The sequence below is a fragment of the Drosophila obscura genome, unplaced genomic scaffold, assembly GCF_018151105.1.
Source record: "Drosophila obscura isolate BZ-5 IFL unplaced genomic scaffold, ASM1815110v1 contig_73, whole genome shotgun sequence".
NCBI classification, from domain to species: Eukaryota; Metazoa; Arthropoda; class Insecta; order Diptera; family Drosophilidae; genus Drosophila; species Drosophila obscura.
In genome coordinates, this window is record NW_024542865.1 from 7,547,573 (window position 1) to 7,564,430 (window position 16,858).

General features: G+C 45.1%; 1 protein-coding gene across 2 annotated transcripts; it reads left to right on the top strand.

The window, feature by feature from the left end:
- Positions 1 to 4,511: 4,511 nt before the first annotated feature.
- LOC111082330 (probable G-protein coupled receptor B0563.6) lies at positions 4,512 to 15,122 on the top strand. 2 transcript variants are annotated; one of them, XM_022378535.2, is made up of 8 exons: positions 4,512 to 4,611; positions 8,783 to 9,016; positions 9,674 to 9,860; positions 10,701 to 10,854; positions 13,588 to 13,737; positions 13,836 to 13,929; positions 14,059 to 14,665; positions 14,850 to 15,122. In XM_022378535.2, the coding sequence occupies exons 3-8, from the start codon at positions 9,711 to 9,713 to the stop codon at positions 14,976 to 14,978; spliced, it is 1,284 nt and encodes a 427-aa protein (XP_022234227.1). In that variant the 5' UTR covers positions 4,512 to 4,611; positions 8,783 to 9,016; positions 9,674 to 9,710; the 3' UTR covers positions 14,979 to 15,122. The 2 variants fall into 2 exon arrangements, with proteins under 2 accessions (XP_022234227.1, XP_022234226.1); XM_022378534.2 differs by having other exon boundaries at positions 14,059 to 14,973.
- Positions 15,123 to 16,858: the final 1,736 nt, after the last annotated feature.

Below are 16,858 nucleotides of genomic sequence, written 5' to 3' on the forward strand. Positions count from 1 at the left end.
CATGGACGTATCGTTGGCATTTGGTGCGAGGCGATGCCTAAAGCTGAAAAGTCGCACCGCAAATGGGGAAAGCAAGCGATGAAAGCAAGCAAAGTTGGAAAAGCGAGCAGCGTTGGATGCGAGTAGGGGACATTAATTGGCGCAAGGTGGCCCAGTCAAGGGACAGACAGACAGACAGACAGACAGACACACTTGAGCCGGCACTTTCAGGTGGCAGCGGCAAGGACTGGCAGACTGGTATAGAGATGAGAATCGACAAAAGGATATAAACGAAAACAACAAAAACGGCAGGAAGCTGCAAGCTGCACAATGGTCCCAAAGTCGATTTTGTTTGGCACAAAGTCTAGGAGCTTAGTTAAAGACTTGAAAATTTGCACATTTGGTAATATTAGTATTAATATTAAATGTGACAATTTTCGGACGAATAGGACCACGCCTAACCCTTCCCATGTGCCCATATTCGACCCAGTTGGCACCGTATAGTTTCCCGACCTTGCCTGATAGCACTAGTCAACACGAAATTTAGGCTGTGGCCCAAAATGACTTTTTCTTATAGATTTCGTGGCTTAACATTTTTTAACGAATTATGGTTTTATAGTTTTTTTTTCTTTAATTTTTTAAATGTTTTTTTTCAGAGGTAGTGCTTTTATTTTTCACATAACTTAAGTATCTTATATCTGGTTGCATAGAACTTTGCAGTGTTGAAAAGCTGACAAAGCTATATAGCTATAAATTCGACCCAGACACTTTGTATCTGCAGCTTAACGCCTGAAAGATATTAAGCTTTCAAATTAAAATTTCATCATTTTTTGCGGTATTTTTTTTCGAAATTTTGATTTTAAAAACTCGGGAAAAGTAAAAAAAAAAATAATTCTTGGCATGCATTTTTAGTTTTAGATAGACGCATTAATTAGGCGTGGTTTAAGGTATTATATTAAGATAATTGAATTATCAACTTAGTGACAGAGCTTTTTTGGAAGAAAAAAATAATTTATGCAAAAGGCAGAGTTTCAAACAGAGGTTTTCGATTTTCAAAATTCATAACTTTTCAGATCGAAAAAATAAACCAGAACTCTATGTGGAAAGTATTTATTCAATTAAATTTAATTTAATTTTAAAGGTTATGATAATCAGAATGAATTGTATTTATATAATAGCTTGCATTGCTGAAATTTCTACTTTTCAGACTATGTAACCTATTTTATAATTTACCCTGTTTTTGTTCGTTTTTGCCAACATAAAATTCATTACATCAGGGCGATGCGATCGTTTTTGCAGGGCTTCACGACGAAACTCACATGAAATTTTCTCCAAATCGGGCAAAAACGGTCAAGGGAGACATATTAATTTTTAATCTGCATACTTTAGTGAACAATTAAACGTTGTTATCTCGATCCTACCTCGTACTTCACGAAAGTTTTACTAAAGACAAAATAGCTACATTTGTTAGATTGTGATGTATATGTACAACATATATGTAGCACATAGAGTATATATCACATTTGCGACTGACATTTAATCGAGCTCAAAATGTATGAATTTTGCAACGTGTTTTGAGTAAGCGAGCCACTGTGCGCCGGCGTGCAACTGTGCAACTATGAGTACAACGAACAACAAAATCAAAATGAGAATCGAAAAATGTAAACCGCTGCAAATTGCTTGTAGGCAACGCAGACGACAACGAAAACGTTGGCGACGGATGAGAAAATGGAAAAAGAAAATAATGGGTGAAACGAAAGTGGGACTTGTCCAACACGAAGTGGGAATGCCCTGTCCTGCCCTGCCCTGCCCTGGACAAGGAAGGGATGGGAAGAGAAGGGTGTTGCCTTGATATACCATTGATATCTGATATTCTAGTTTATCATTGTGAAACATATTAAATAAATAATAAATTTTCAATTTTCAATTTTAATTGCCGCAAAAATGACCGACAAAGAAAAAGATACACATGGGAGGGAGGCTGTGCTTTAGTCAGGAGAGGAGAGGAGAGGAGAAGGGAGTCCCAGTCCCAGTCCCATTAGGTATCTGAAAAACTCACTTCACAGCCAGCTAAACACAAAAGCAAAATAAATATTGCTACAAATATTGCTAACCATTTTATAATTTGCTAAAATCAGTGACAAAATATCCAATTTTGAGTTGAAACAAAGTGAACGAATTGGGGATGTGTGCATGGATTTGTGTGTGTTCGCAGCACGTTGATGTGATGCAGTTTTCCTTTGCACTTTTCCTTGTTCAAATTGGCATTCCTTACGCGGGGTCCCTTTGTGACATTGCCAGCAGCAGGTGGGAGGGAATGCTGTTGGGCAAAAGAAAAAAGATTGTGCAATAAATCCAAATAAATTCGAATCAAATTGCAGAAACCGAAAAAGTCAAGAAACACACAGAGATTTGATTAATTTTGTGTATTTCATGATATATACCAGATTTTTAGTTACTAAAAATAATAGGACAAAGGAGCAAATTCCAGTCCGCAGATTGATTTGGCTTCGATTGCAGTGCAGTGAGTCGGTGGATATACCCCGCGTAAGGATGCTAGTTTCAACAAGGAAAAGTGCAAAGGAAAACTGCATCACATCAACGTGGTGTGAACACACAAATACACGTGCACACACACATACATATATAGACATCCCCATCCACCTATACGCCCCACTACCCTCCTCCCTCCTACACAGAGACAGTCGAGAAAAACAGGGTGAAGGACAATGCGATGCGTGCATAACGCTTATTGAAATAGTTCTGAAGTGAGTTCGACGCTGGCGTCGTTGACGACCTCATCCTCATCCTTAGCGTCGACGTCGGCTTGCCAAATGGGCCTTCGAATTGGATTGGTTCTGAAGAAGGGCCCGGAGAAGATGACGTAGAGCCAAGAGTCCAAATCTCACCAACGTAGGCAGGCAGCTTACAGGCAGGCAGCCAGGCAGGCAGCCAGGCAGGCAGGCGGAGGCCATTCCCAGCCTTGTCAGGCAGCGCTAGATCTTGAGAGGGCCTCCGAAGAGAGACAAAGAGAGGGGCATTAGTCGGGCAATCCGTAATCCTGCGCGGGCTTAAGAAACCAAAAGATATAAGGACTCGCCGTCCAAGGCCCAGCACCAGAGCAGGTCCTCCTTCGCCACGGCGGAGGATTTCATGCGTGACAGTCGCAAAATGCTGGGAAGCATGGCCAAAGGGGAGGGAGTGGAGTCGTGGAGTCACGGAGTCACGACCACGGCCCCCATGAAGCTTAGGCACCAGATGGCGCCGCACCGTGTCGCCGTTATATCAGTGCAGCGGCAGATTCCCGAATCCTGCCGATCGACCAGCACACGACCAGCACTTTCCCACTATTCGCTGGTTGAATGCGACGTTCAACCCCGATTGAAAGCCTCGTTCAACGACTATAAAAGGCGCTGCGCCAGCCATTTCAGCTCAGTTACCCGTCAGGACCCGAAGCACACAGGCGTACCCAATCACTGAAAGCAGCCAAAACCAGCTAAAGCAATAGCAGAATCAGAATCAGAAGCAACAGGACCTGAAGCCAAGGCCACAGACAGCTAACCAGACCCAGAACCAGAACCATCTACAGAATAAGTTCAACAAGCAGAAATCATCATCTAAGCAACCGTCCTAAGCTCCTCGTCCCGGACAACAGTCTCTGCAATCAGCAGCGACAGCAACGTCAACGGCAACAGATTTCAAATCCTAACCAACTATATAAATTTTTTTTAAATTTTTTCTGGTGATTTTAGCTGAAATATTTTGAGGCAATTGAAAAGTGCAAACAGACAGACAGTGTAGTTGAAAGTGTAGAAAGTTTCTGCGCGCGTGGGAAGTCGGAACCGACCAAGTGCTTCGATTGATTTCGCATCTTGAATTTTGGTGCGAAAGAACAGTCGCTAGAGGTTGAAGCAAGGATGATTATGGTAATCGTTGTCTTGGCCGCCAGTGTTCTTATCTTCCTGGGCACCTGCATCTATATGACGTGTACTGTGTGCTGACTAGACGGATCGTCCCCGGAGCGGCCTTGACCGACAGTACGACCAGAGTCTCCGCCGATACCACGACGACCAATACGCATACCACCGCCACCACCATTGCCACCATTGCCACCATTGCCACCATTACCACCACCGACGGTGATCCACGTTTAAGTGCAGATTTATGTTTTTCGTATATCCTATCTTTTTTATGCCCATGAAGCTGCCTCTGAGTCCCCGCAACTCAGACAAAATAACCACCGAAACAATAGAAGAGTCACTGCCAAGAAGCGACGACGAAGAGCTAGCTGCAACAACGACAACAACAACTGCCAAAGCCACAACAACAACAACTGCCAAACCGAAGCGTTCGAAGAAAAGTTCAAAGAAAAGCGGCGAAAATATAATACGTTCAAATAAGTTATACTTTCTTCTTTCCAAGCACCAAAGAGCACAGCATAGTGCAGCACTGCCAGCCAACAGCAGCAGCAACAACAGCAACAGCAGCAGCAACAACAACGTGTTGCAACATCGACAACACCAGAGAACAACACAACAGTAACAGTAACAGTAACAGAGCCGAGCCGAGCAGAGCAGAGCAGCAGCCGACTGCGACGTGAGCGTCATTGGTGCCCTTCGCACGCCTCTGTGGGTAAGTTGACATTTCATTTTGAGTGCATTCCGCTTTTTGCCCTTACTTTGCCTCGCACTTCCCCCTGCTGAACCCCCGGCCCCCCACGCTCTCCCCGCGGCCACAGTCTCGCCCGCCACAAAAGTTGTTCCTCTGGCGGGTGGCATGGTGGCATAGCATATGTGAATGGATGTTGCTGCGTTGGTGTCGGGGTCAGCACGTTATTACAATTTATCCCCGCGCTAGTTCCGACAACAACGAAGCAGCGCCCGCAGCATCAACAGCAGGGGAGAGGGTAGCCAGATTATGGAACCCCCACCCCTTTTTGTGCCCTTCCTTGCCGACCGATCTTAATAGTATTTCATTATATATTAATACAAATAATAGAATCAAACGATTAAAATTTACCAATAATAATAATAATATAATACTTGGAATTTAGAGCTAATAAAGGTACATAGAGTAGGGGGAACAGGCATTGGAAAGATTAAGATCCTGCCTCTTCCTTTTTACTGATACTGATACTTACTCAGCTCTGCTGCTACACTGCCCTGCTGCATTTAGTGGCAACAAAAGTTGCGCAAAACACACAACATTTGTGCTTCCTCATTTGACTAGCAATAAAGCCAAAGCCAAAGCCAGAGCCAGAGCCGATTCGGATTTGGCTATTTCATAGAGAGTGAAATTTATTTTCAGCCACTCACCACGGTGAGTCAGAGCTTAAATGACTATCAGCGGTATCAGCTGGCTGCAGTTATGGGGCGGTCCGGCGGTAAGGCAGCCACGCATTCCGTCCCGAAGGACACACACTTTGCATGTTTATCTCGGGAAGCGAGACGCCCCAAATCTTGTGGGCAAGTGCCAGTATTTCCAGCAAGCAATTTCGATTGCTGCCAAGCGACAACGTTAACGGGTCATGACAATTTATGGCCAAAGTTGATGCTGCTGTGCCTATAAATGTAAATTTAAATTGAAAATTAATCGGGGACAGTCAGTGACGTTTTGCGATAAGTTTTCGGTTAAAAACAGTAATCAGATGGGCGAAATTATTAAAAAAAAAAAGAAAAGGGCTCGCAGGCAGGCAATGGACTTGTGGAGCCTCTAGGTTTTAATTAAAAGCTTACTTGGAGCAGCGAAAAAGTTAAGTGAAACGATGAAAACGTAATGGAAAGCAAACACTGCCGAAAAGAGTCCTTGAAGCTGTTGCCCAAAAGGTGGACAGCAAACAGAAAACAGCATCAGCAGCGACCATTTTCTGTCAGGCAAATTAAAAACTCAATGGTTGGAAAGGACACACATGGGTAGGAGAATGTCCAAGGGACACCTAAACGACGTCAGCCAGCAGATACCAAAAGCTCCACCATGTACGAGCAGTAGGTACGAGAATGTGGCTCATGAGAGTGGGAGTGGCATTAGAAGCACTTGATGAGACTTTCCATCTTCTGTCACTTGCAAATCCAACTTTGTATCTCCCTTCCCTTCCCTTGCCCTCACCCTTCCCCTCCTCTTTCATGTGCAATCTTTGACAAATATGCAACAGAGAAACTTGAATGAATCGAGCCAGTAATCTGCTTATATTTAGAGCGTCCAGCTGATTCAAAATGCAGATAATCTTCCACTCTATGCTTTTCAATTATATGTTTTTATACTCGTATAGTATGGGGAGCTTTCCAATCATAGACAGACAGATTTAAATTTGCAACAGTGGCACAAATGATGTCATCTCGAATATGTATATTCAAAGTGTGATGGCCAGAAAGGGGACTAATTGAGACCATCATATGGCTGAGCGTCTTTCATTATGCATGTGTGTATTTAGCATTAGGCAGAAGCATATTTTAGATGTAGCCTCACAGTAGGCTGCAGATTCTGGCTCAAAATGAATGACAACAATGAATATTAATGGAATGGAAAGTGGATAGTGGAATAAACGCAAAAGTTTCCATGGTTTCATATCAGAATATGAGAATATATATTTGAGCAGAAAATTGCACAATGTGTTCTACTGTGCCCTGGCCTCGGTCAGGTCTGATGCTTGATGCTTCTGGGGAATCTATATAAACTTTGTCTTGAGTTGATTTCCTTTTACATTGCTTTATTTTTCCAAAGCAAAACTTAATTTGTGGGCATGTATGTGTGTGTGTGTGTGTGTGTGTGTTTCCTGGCTGTCAGCGCCCTCTTTTTGCCCCCTCGGATGTCATTTGGGCCATATAATTTTGTGGGTGAATGCTGAAGGCCCGAGTCCAGTCCGCGTCGAAAGTCCCTATGCCTGGCTCCAAGGGCCACCCACAGACACACCACGAACAGCTTGCAACTAGAGCCAAACACACGCTCTTCGACACACACAGATATTCATCTATGTCGCACATCGTTAGGCGCTGCCAGTTTGACTTAATTTGCGTTAAACTTTTTTGTTAAACATATCATTCGCTTGGCAGGCGGCCACCAGCCAGCCAGCCAGAAGGGGGCGGGGGGGCCAGAGCCCCGAAAGAAAATGGCCGAATGGGGAGCGGAAAGCGGAAAATGTAAACAAAGGCATTAATCATGCCGGAACGCATGCGGCAGAGGCAGAGGCAGAAGCAGAGGCAAAGATAGAGATAGATGGATCGCTGGCACAAGGCCCAGAGCCCTGCTACAGAGCGAGACAGCCCTAGCCCTTCGATTAAGCCCTACATCGTGTGCTTCGGGTTGCGCTACATATTGAGTGGAAGATAAACAGCCAAAGTCAGTAAGCGAGCTAGCTATCTCCCTTCACCCATGTGCGGAGAGCATGTGTTTGTCTAAATGACAAACTGCTGTTTGTTAACCGAATAAAATGAAAAAAATACGAGCAACAGCAGCAACAGCAGCCGCCGCCGCAGCAGCAGAAAGAACCAAACTAAAAAACCAGCAAAATGTAAAACAAATCCGGAGCACAGACATCCCATCCCCACAGAGGGATGGATGGGTGGGTGGGTTGGTTTGGTTTGGTTTGGTTGAACCACAACCGATCCGGTCTCTATTCAGTTGCCGGGCAAAACTAAACCGCAATAACTGTAAGTGCTCGGCAAACAGCAGAAGCCAGAGCCCAGAACCCAGCACCCAGCACCCAGCACCCAAAAGCACAGGCAGTGAAAGGCACCAAAAAAAACAAAAAAAAACTAACAAGCGACAGTTGACAGTCCACACCCACACACCCACACAACGAAAAACCCACACAGTCCACACCACACTATTAGATCCAGCTCCAGAGCGAGCAGTCGTGTGTGTCGGACTGGTCTGGTTGGGTCTGGCGAATTATTATGATAATCGCAGGCATAAATTATGCTCAACCTCCATCGCCATCGCCAGATTCAGACTGAGATCCAGAATTCTGAATTCTGAATCAGACTGAGACTGGGATTTAGTGGAGATGACACAGAGAGCTCTTTGCAGGTGTCTTCGCTGGGAAGCCGCCGTTTGAAGAACCCTCAGAAGTCCCACATTCACACGCTCTCACACGCCACAGACCCCCATCCTTGCCCAAGCAACAGTCAGTCACGGATTCAGAGTGCTTTTTTGTTTTGCCTTGGGGAAATTAAGTTTGTGTCATGTTTGTGTCACCGCACCGCACACCGCACCAAGCTCGGCGACGGACAGGGACACGACACGACACGGCACACGGTGCGTATGCAAATGGTGAACGCAAAAAGTGTTGCATACTTTTGGGTATATGCACAGTGCACAGTGCACTTGCACTGCTTGCTTTTGCTTCTTGCTGCCTGCTGCTAATGCCAATCGAATTCGAAATCGGAAATGAGACGAATTAAATTTCCAAGACTCGCAGGACTATCAGCTGTTGCCTTTTGTTCGGGCTTTTGGTGGGCTATGATTCGGGCATTTATTGGAAAATATTATAGGTACGTACAATATTTCTTCTGGCTGTCAACGTTGATTTAAGCGCTTAGCGGGAGCTGCCAACTGCTGGCAGTACTGTGCGCTGTGGGCTGTGGGCTGTGGGCGTGCAAATAACACGCACCTGTTGCCACACGTCAATAATGTGGCACACACACATACAATACACTGTGACAGGTGGTAGAGCCATGGTCCGGCTGTCGCATAATAAAATATCGAAATAATAATACGAAATTTCATTACACACATTATTCTTAGAACACGTTCTCTTCAATCTCTTCCATCTTCTTTTCTTATCTTTTTTTTTGTTTGATAATAGATACTAGCAATTTATTACAAACGAAAACTGCCACAATAATTCGATCCAACGATTTTATTTCGATAAAAATTCGAAGAAGTTTACAGATACAACAGATTAATTACCAAGAAGAATATAAGTTACCAAGAAGCAAAAGAGTTACTAAGCAGCTGAACTTTGAAGCTACTTTGAGGTAACTAAGGAAGAAAACACCAGGAAGGTTTTCCATCAAGCACATCAAGCACAAGCAAACAGGTGAGTGGCACTCTGCACCCTCAAGCGGCAACTAAAAAATTATTTAAGGAAAGCAACGGCCACAGATTCCAAACTGGCGATAGCTGGAGAAAGAGAATTGTGTCCCTGGGAAATATGTGCTTTATTTTTGTGCTCATTGCCAACTTGTTTACGGCCCGCAATTATTTCCAGCATTTTGCTTTTACGCTTTCACAGGCTGCTTTTCAATTTTTGTTGATTTGTTTGTGCTGCGTGCCTGCAATCAAAGCCTCGATTGTTACGCCATCTCTCCTTCACTTCTCTCTCTTAGTCCCCTCGCCGTTGTGTGTTTTTCTTTTGAGCTTTGTTTTTATCGCACTGTAGTACAAGTGAACGCTTCCGTTTCCGCTAGACGCGTCACAGTTGTTTTTCCCTTTCCCTTTCCCTTCTCCTTGTCCCTTGTCCCTAGTCCCTTTTCCCTCGCCCTATTTAAATTACTGGCATTGAAAAGGCATTCCATTTCCATTTCCATTCGTTCGTCGCAGTACCAGTAAAAGTCCCATGCAGTATCAGTCATTGCCATAGTGCCATCTCATTGCCGTATGCTCTGGCTAGAGCAAACCATCTTGTGCTCTGGTCTTGCTCTGGTGTTTTGTTGGGTTCGCTTCACTTACACAAATTAAACTCGATGCTCAACAGCAAAACAACAACAACAACAACAACAACAACAACAACAATGATAACGAGGCTATACCACACCGAGGAGGATCCCGCCTACTGCTCATTTATCTGGGGGTCCAATCTCAGCAGCACCACAGATGTTCTGGACGGAGCTGCCAATGCCACGCCCGTCTTTGGCACCGACTTGCGGGATGACATCTATCGGGTAAGTCTCTACCATTCCCACTCCCACTCCCACTCCCACCACAGATGGGGCAAATGTTGGTTCCTCAATCAAATGGCAATTGAGCTGAAGATATATTCGCATGACATTACCACTGCCTTGGGTCAGCTTGCATAACTCTTCTCCGAGGCGAGGCTGTTCGTTCCCGCTGTAGTTCGCCCTCTGCTCTGTTTAGGACTGCCTGCTGCGAGTGAAAACTGTTGGCTACTTTTAGGCGCCACGGGGTTCTGAAATGCTTTTTAGTTAAACAGCAGGCAGAAGGAGGAGCATGGAGCGGCATGGAGGAGCAAGTAGCAGCAAGGAGAAACAGGGCCCCGAGGGAAAAGCTTATTTCATGGCACAGCACGCTCTATACTCTGAACGAACCCATTCTGAATGCTGGTTGCAAAAGTTCCTGCCTGCCCCCTTGCTGCTCTCGAAGACAGGCAGAAGCTGCTCTGTACACAACTTTGGCTCGAGGCGACCATGGGATGGGTAAAGGAGAAACAGAGATAGAACCAAAAGGAAAACAAAAGCCAAAGCCAAAGCCATGTAAGAGGGAATGCGGGGGGAAGGGAGGGTATGGGGGGGGTATACGTGTGTGCATAAAAAGTCACAAAAATAATAGTGTCAAGTCGACTATTGAATTTTTATCTGTGGCACTTCATGCCCATCCAAGATACAAAAGGAGCAGCTCAGCTTTCTGACACAAAAAGGAACTACGGAAAGCGGGGAAATACGAGTAGAGGGACGGACAGCGTGGCAGATGATTAATGAGCTTTTCTCCTTTCTTTATAAGCGACTCGAGTATATGTATGTATTTCTGTTTACCTCTTCTCACAGGATGTGGAGGATCCGCGCACGCAAACCCTCCGCGAGTACTGCTACGGGATTCTGCTGCCCATTATCTGTGCCATGGGCATCATTGGCAATGTTCTCAATCTAATTGTGCTCACCCGTCGCAACATGCGCGGCACCGCCTACATCTATATGCGGGGTAAGTAGCCATCAGAGTCCGGAATCCACCAGGAGACACTCGTATGTCTTCGCACCCCAAAAAACACATTGAATCCCACCCAGCTCCATTGGGATTCTTCTCGAAAATGAATGGGAAGACGGTGACTGTTGACTGTTTACTGTTGACTGATTGCCCAATTGAGTTTGTTCCTTTTGAGAATGTGTACCAATATTGGCACGCTCCTGCCGTCCTGCCGTCCTGCACTCCCCTCGGCCCTCCCCCCCCTGCCATCACATCCATTGTGCTGTAGAATTTATTCATTAACATAACCTCGCGACGATTTCTGATGAAATACTCGGCATACCCACAAGTAGGCAAGTAGCAGTAATGTGTACGCGTTTCTTGCCCGCCCTCCCCTTCGCTAACCACATGCGCACATACATGCACACATACATGCACACATATGTGTGTGTGTAGTTGAGCCTGCTGCTTGTGCATGTGTGCGCGCATATTCGTGGCTGTGGCTGTGGCAGGCTCATTGGAAGTTATTTCATTAGATGAGACTGGTTAACCCCGTCGAAATTTATGCAAATCCGCAAAGCCTGCCAGGGCAGCGCCCAACAATGACAATGTTCGGTATTGCACAGAATGTCAACTCTAGCATTAGATGCCCGCCTGCTTTGTGGCACTTTAATTGATAAATGAGCTCTCGCTGCTCTTAGCTCTCACTCTCCCCCTCACGCTCACTCTCACTGTGCAGGCAGAAACGTGAGAAACGCAACTTTGTCAACGCCGCCTATTAGCCAGTTTTTAGCCTCGACTATAATTCATTCAAGACGGCCGAAAAAGAATGCTGCAAGGCGAGAGGCGGAGCCAATGACTACGCAGACGACTCACTTTACTGGGAAAACAATTTAGCAACAAAACAACAAAGAAGGTGTCCAAGGCAAAGCCGAAGCTGCAAGCACTCTAGGCAAATGCCATGCCAAGAAATGGTAGTGTATAAGATGGCCAGAGGTATATGTGACCCAATAAAAAGGGCGTAGTAAGCGGTTGACCGAGGGACCAAGGAAAGTAAGTCCCCTGAAAATGTGATAAAAATATTTAAAAAGCTTAAATTGTAATTCGAATTCGAATGCTATGGCAGCATAATTGATTGCCCTTTCCACTGCCCTACAGCCAGAGAAAACCACGAATCACAGGAGCCAGGACATAGTCAAATAGAGTAGAGTAAAGTGGAGCAGAGAAAAGAGAACAGAGAAATGAAAAAGGCAGAAATGGAGATATGAAAAAGTGGAGAAGTCGAGAAGAAAAGCAGAGAGAAATGGAGACATGCAATATGTATCTCGCCATAGTTTCAGCATTGGTGGCAGCAAGTGGCAGCCAGTAAATAAAAGTTGTGAAGAGCTGTCGCATGGCTAGGGGTAATAATAACCGAAATCAGAGCAAGTTCTATCACTCCGCACTGCCCAGAAGTGGCAGGAGTCTCCCCTGTGGCCGACCAGCTCATTTTATTGAAATAAAAGACACAAATATTTTGCAGCTCGCAGCTCGCAGCTCACAGCTCACCAGCCGACGCGGCTGTTTCCCCATTTAGTTAATTAGAGGTTATTGCCTTTTGCCACCAAATGTTGGGCTCTTCCTCCCTCTCTGATTGGCTGTACATATGTATATACATGTATGTATGCATGTGTGTTGGTGTCGGCATGCTGGGCTGCACCCACCTGTGTGCGTTAACCAAAACTTATGACAATATGAGAGTAAAGAAAGAAGCCATAGAGTCACAAGAAATTTCCATCTTCTCTTCATGAAGATCCTTGATCTTTAACGAGCAAAATCACTTGTCAGCCCCAGACCTTTGAGTCACATTTGCGGACATAATAGGACCTGCCTGTTGTTAGCAGACAAACACCAGATATTTTTATTTTTTATTTGGCCTGTCCACTTGCCAAATAAATCAGAAAGAAAGGCGGAGTGGAGTGGAGTGGAGTGGAGTGGGTTGTGCTGGGCTGGGCTGGGCTGGGCTGGCAGGCTGTGAGGCAGCAGGATTCAGCCTGCTGCAGAAACTGAATCTAGGAATGTGATGGCCGGACACTTGTCAGGCTAAGCACAAACAAAACTAACATTTATATTAATACGTGCCTGTACCCAATTATATGCCCATTATGATGAGAGGGTGCTGCCCCCACTGCCCCCACTGCCACCACTTTGTGTGTGTGTGTTCTGTGCTGTGCGTGTTGGAGCCGGGATGTCAAATAGTCAAACATTACGCTCATTACAAGTGTACACAGCTATTCGAACATACCGGAATGGAGCAGTAGAGTAGATCTGAGCACACAACAAAACAGAACAAAACAGAACAAAACAGACAGACGCTGCTCATACATGATATTAGTAATAATGTAATTTTATGCTCATACATAAAAATAATAATAATAAATCAATATAAAAACAAACATTCTCAGCCACACACACACACATACACTCGCACACTCGCACATCAAGTGCGGCAAAAGTTATTGAAAATAAAAAGGACAAAAGCAAACCGGAAAGGAAAGCCATTCATTTCATTCACTCACTCAACAGTCGATGGATGCCTCTGTGCGAGTATGTGTGTAAGTCTATACATGAGTATGTGTGTGTGTGTGTGTGTGTGTGTTCGCGATTGCTTCCTGCTGCCATAAAGGAAATTTTTACAGATTTCAGCCAAGCTAATCCCCATTGTTTTTCTCATTGCCGCCTGCCTCGCTCTCGCTTTGCTCACCCCCGCAGCATACTCGGCCGCAGCACTTCTGGCGATTCTCTTTGCTATACCCTTCGGCATCCGTATGCAGGTCCACAAGGATCGGGGCCAGTGGGAGGAGTTCGGCCCCGCCTTTTACACGGCTCACCTGGAACTTTACTTGGGCAACGGGTGCTTGGGTGAGTGCTCGCCTGAAGCCCGGCCTGCGCGCACTTTCCGGGCGTGCCTCGATCCACCAAGGCACTAGCGCAACTAACGGAACTGCTTCCTCTCGCAGGTGTGGGCGTGATGATGCTTCTCGTGCTGACACTCGAGCGATATGTCTCGGTATGCCATCCCGGAGTCACGCGCCCCGTCATGGGGCGGCCTGGGTGAGTGGAGCGGCCAATTGCTGGCTATGCAACTATAACCAAATATTATGTAGTAAATTAAAGAACTGATTCTTTGATTACCTGTCACCTCTTCCTCTTCCTCTTCCTCTTCCTGTTTGTTATCCATAGATTGGTAGTATTTCTCACCTCCTTGGTTACCATCATCGTCTACCTGCCGAGCATCTTTCGGGGCGAGCTGATCAAGTGCATTCTCTCCTCGCCCGATGTCTATGTTTATTTACGACGCGATAACACCATCTACCAGCAAACCATGTTCTACAAGGTGTACAAGATCATGCTGGAGATGGTCTTCAAGCTGATTCCGACCATGGTGATTGGTGGACTGAACCTGCAGATAATGATTGTATACCGACAGACATGCGAACGCCGCCGCCAAATGGTTTTGACCCGGGCCAACTCGAACTTCCACAAGGACGATGACCCGAGGAAGTTTGCGGAGGAGCGCCGCTTATTTCTTCTTCTGGGTAGCACATCGATCCTGTTCCTGGTCTGCGTTTCGCCGATGGCCATACTCCACATGACCATCGCCTCGGAGGTGTATCCGAGCTTCCCGTTTCAGGTGTTCCGTGCCAGTGCCAATCTCATGGAGCTGATCAACTACTCGCTGACCTTCTACATCTACTGCCTCTTCAGCGAGGACTTCCGCAACACACTCTTCCGCACGTTCAAGTGGCCCTGGCTGAAGGGACAGTTCTGCCACCAGGTGGACCTGGAGGTGAGTGCTAGCCCCCCGGCGACGGCGGCCACAGCTGCTGCTGCTGCTGCTGCTGCTGCTGCTCCAGCCCAAGCAGGCAACAGTTCTAATCCTACTACTACTGTCACTATACCTATACCTATACCCAAACGCATGCAACGATTGCCACCACCACCAAATCCGACTCGCCACCCACATCACTCAGCCCGTCCAGACCGAAAGGGGCATGCCCATGGTGCACTTCGCTAAGGTGACCAAGCATCCCCATTTCAACCGCAATAAAACAGAAACCACCACATCGAGCATTGATCTGGGACGCTCCACCAGCATCTAGCCCCGACTGAATAGCCAATCCCACATGACCACCACCATCGTTTAAGCACCCAAGCATACCATCATCTATCCCGCAGACAGCACCCCTTCACCACGCTCTACCTATACGCTCCACACTCCAAGATCGAGCCCGAGCCCGAGTCCGAGCCCGAGTCCGAGTCTGACCTGACTTACCCGTCAATCACATAAGCCACTAAGCTTGAATCTTCAATAACGATTTGAATGTCTAGATGTCTATTAATAAGTCCATCTTAGTAACATTTATATATGTACATATGTGTAATACATATATGTATATAGATACATATTATGTGCACACAGACACACTCATTTTTTTGGTAGTGATCCCTCAGTAGTTCTAGGCTAAGTGAAAAGTAATTGCAAAAAAACAAAAAATATATATAAATGTTCACGCATACATACTCGTAAATGGCATTCCACACACACCCCCAAAAAGAAGTTTAGGGAAGAGTTTAGGCATTATCCATTATCGTATGGGGTATTTATCGGTAGAGTATATTCACTTGGAAGCTTCATCGATGCAATAGGGAGAGAAGCATACGAGCTTAAGCACAGGATAAGCAAACGATTACACAACACACAACACACACATACGATGGTAAGGGAAGATGGGGAGAATAAGTATTCGATACGACATTCGCGAGAGCTTAGCTGCAGACGAACATAAAGAGAGATGAGATAGACAAATGGGAGAATTAAAGACAGAATGGCATAAAGAGCGGGGGAGGCTTCATACATTCTACTATGTATCTTCCATATGGTATACTCGCTTGTGGGATAGAGTATACATATGTACGTGTCTTCCTGTGGGGATGAAGAAAGTAATAAATACAAGATTGCTCGAGCTTAGGTGCAGAAAAATCTGATCGGTATTCAGGATTCAGTTAGAAACGATACTTGGCATTAAAAATTATTATTTTTATGTTAAAAAATAAAGTGATAAGTGAAAATACGATTTTCGGAATGAAATTATAAATGTTATCTTAAAGATAGTTTATTTAGACGTTTAGAATAGAATATATGTGTGTGTGGAAGGCGCTAAGAACTTGCTATAGATTCATTTCACAAATCCACTCAGACATCCCCACTCCAGACATAACATACGAGCAAATAAAAAGGAAATACATGCAGAGAATCATACGATGATGCATACGATACGATACACACATACAATACTAAACCATAAAGTATACTTATCTATAAATGTCTAAGTCAATATTATAAGTAATCGATATTGGTGTGAAACGCGTTTTTATGTATACACTTGTCTAACTCTAAGATAAGATATATGTATGTGCATGTACATATATACAACTACACGCATATTGTACTCTAAATTAGCTCTAAATTTGATCTAAGTTAGATAGTTCAGTGACAACAGCGAGGAGAGATTCGGGGGTTGAGCTCAGAGCCCGGCCTAGTCCCCGATTGAGGTTTCCTTTTCATTAATTTGTGTCAGTCTTATGGGAATACGAGTATTGCGAATATGCGTATTCTCCACCTTTACATGCCCTTGCTCCACGAAAACCAAACTAAATGTGTGTACCTCCTATAACCCTCCTTACTGCTATAAAATGTCTATTTACATACGAGTACAGTAGCCCCAAGCATTTAGGATACCAATAGCGGATTGCGTATGGCGGATGGCGGATCCCTCGGCTAAGGTACCAAATTGCACGACATAAATATTAACGTAAATATACAAAAGTAATTCAATATGAAAGGTATCTAAAGAGCATACAAAATATTCAGTAATTCAGTAATCAATCAGATGCATACATAACCATAACCTAACCATAACCATAGCTAATCCTCTGAATGGAGTGCCAATGTCACTCGTCTGACAGCAACTCCTAGCAA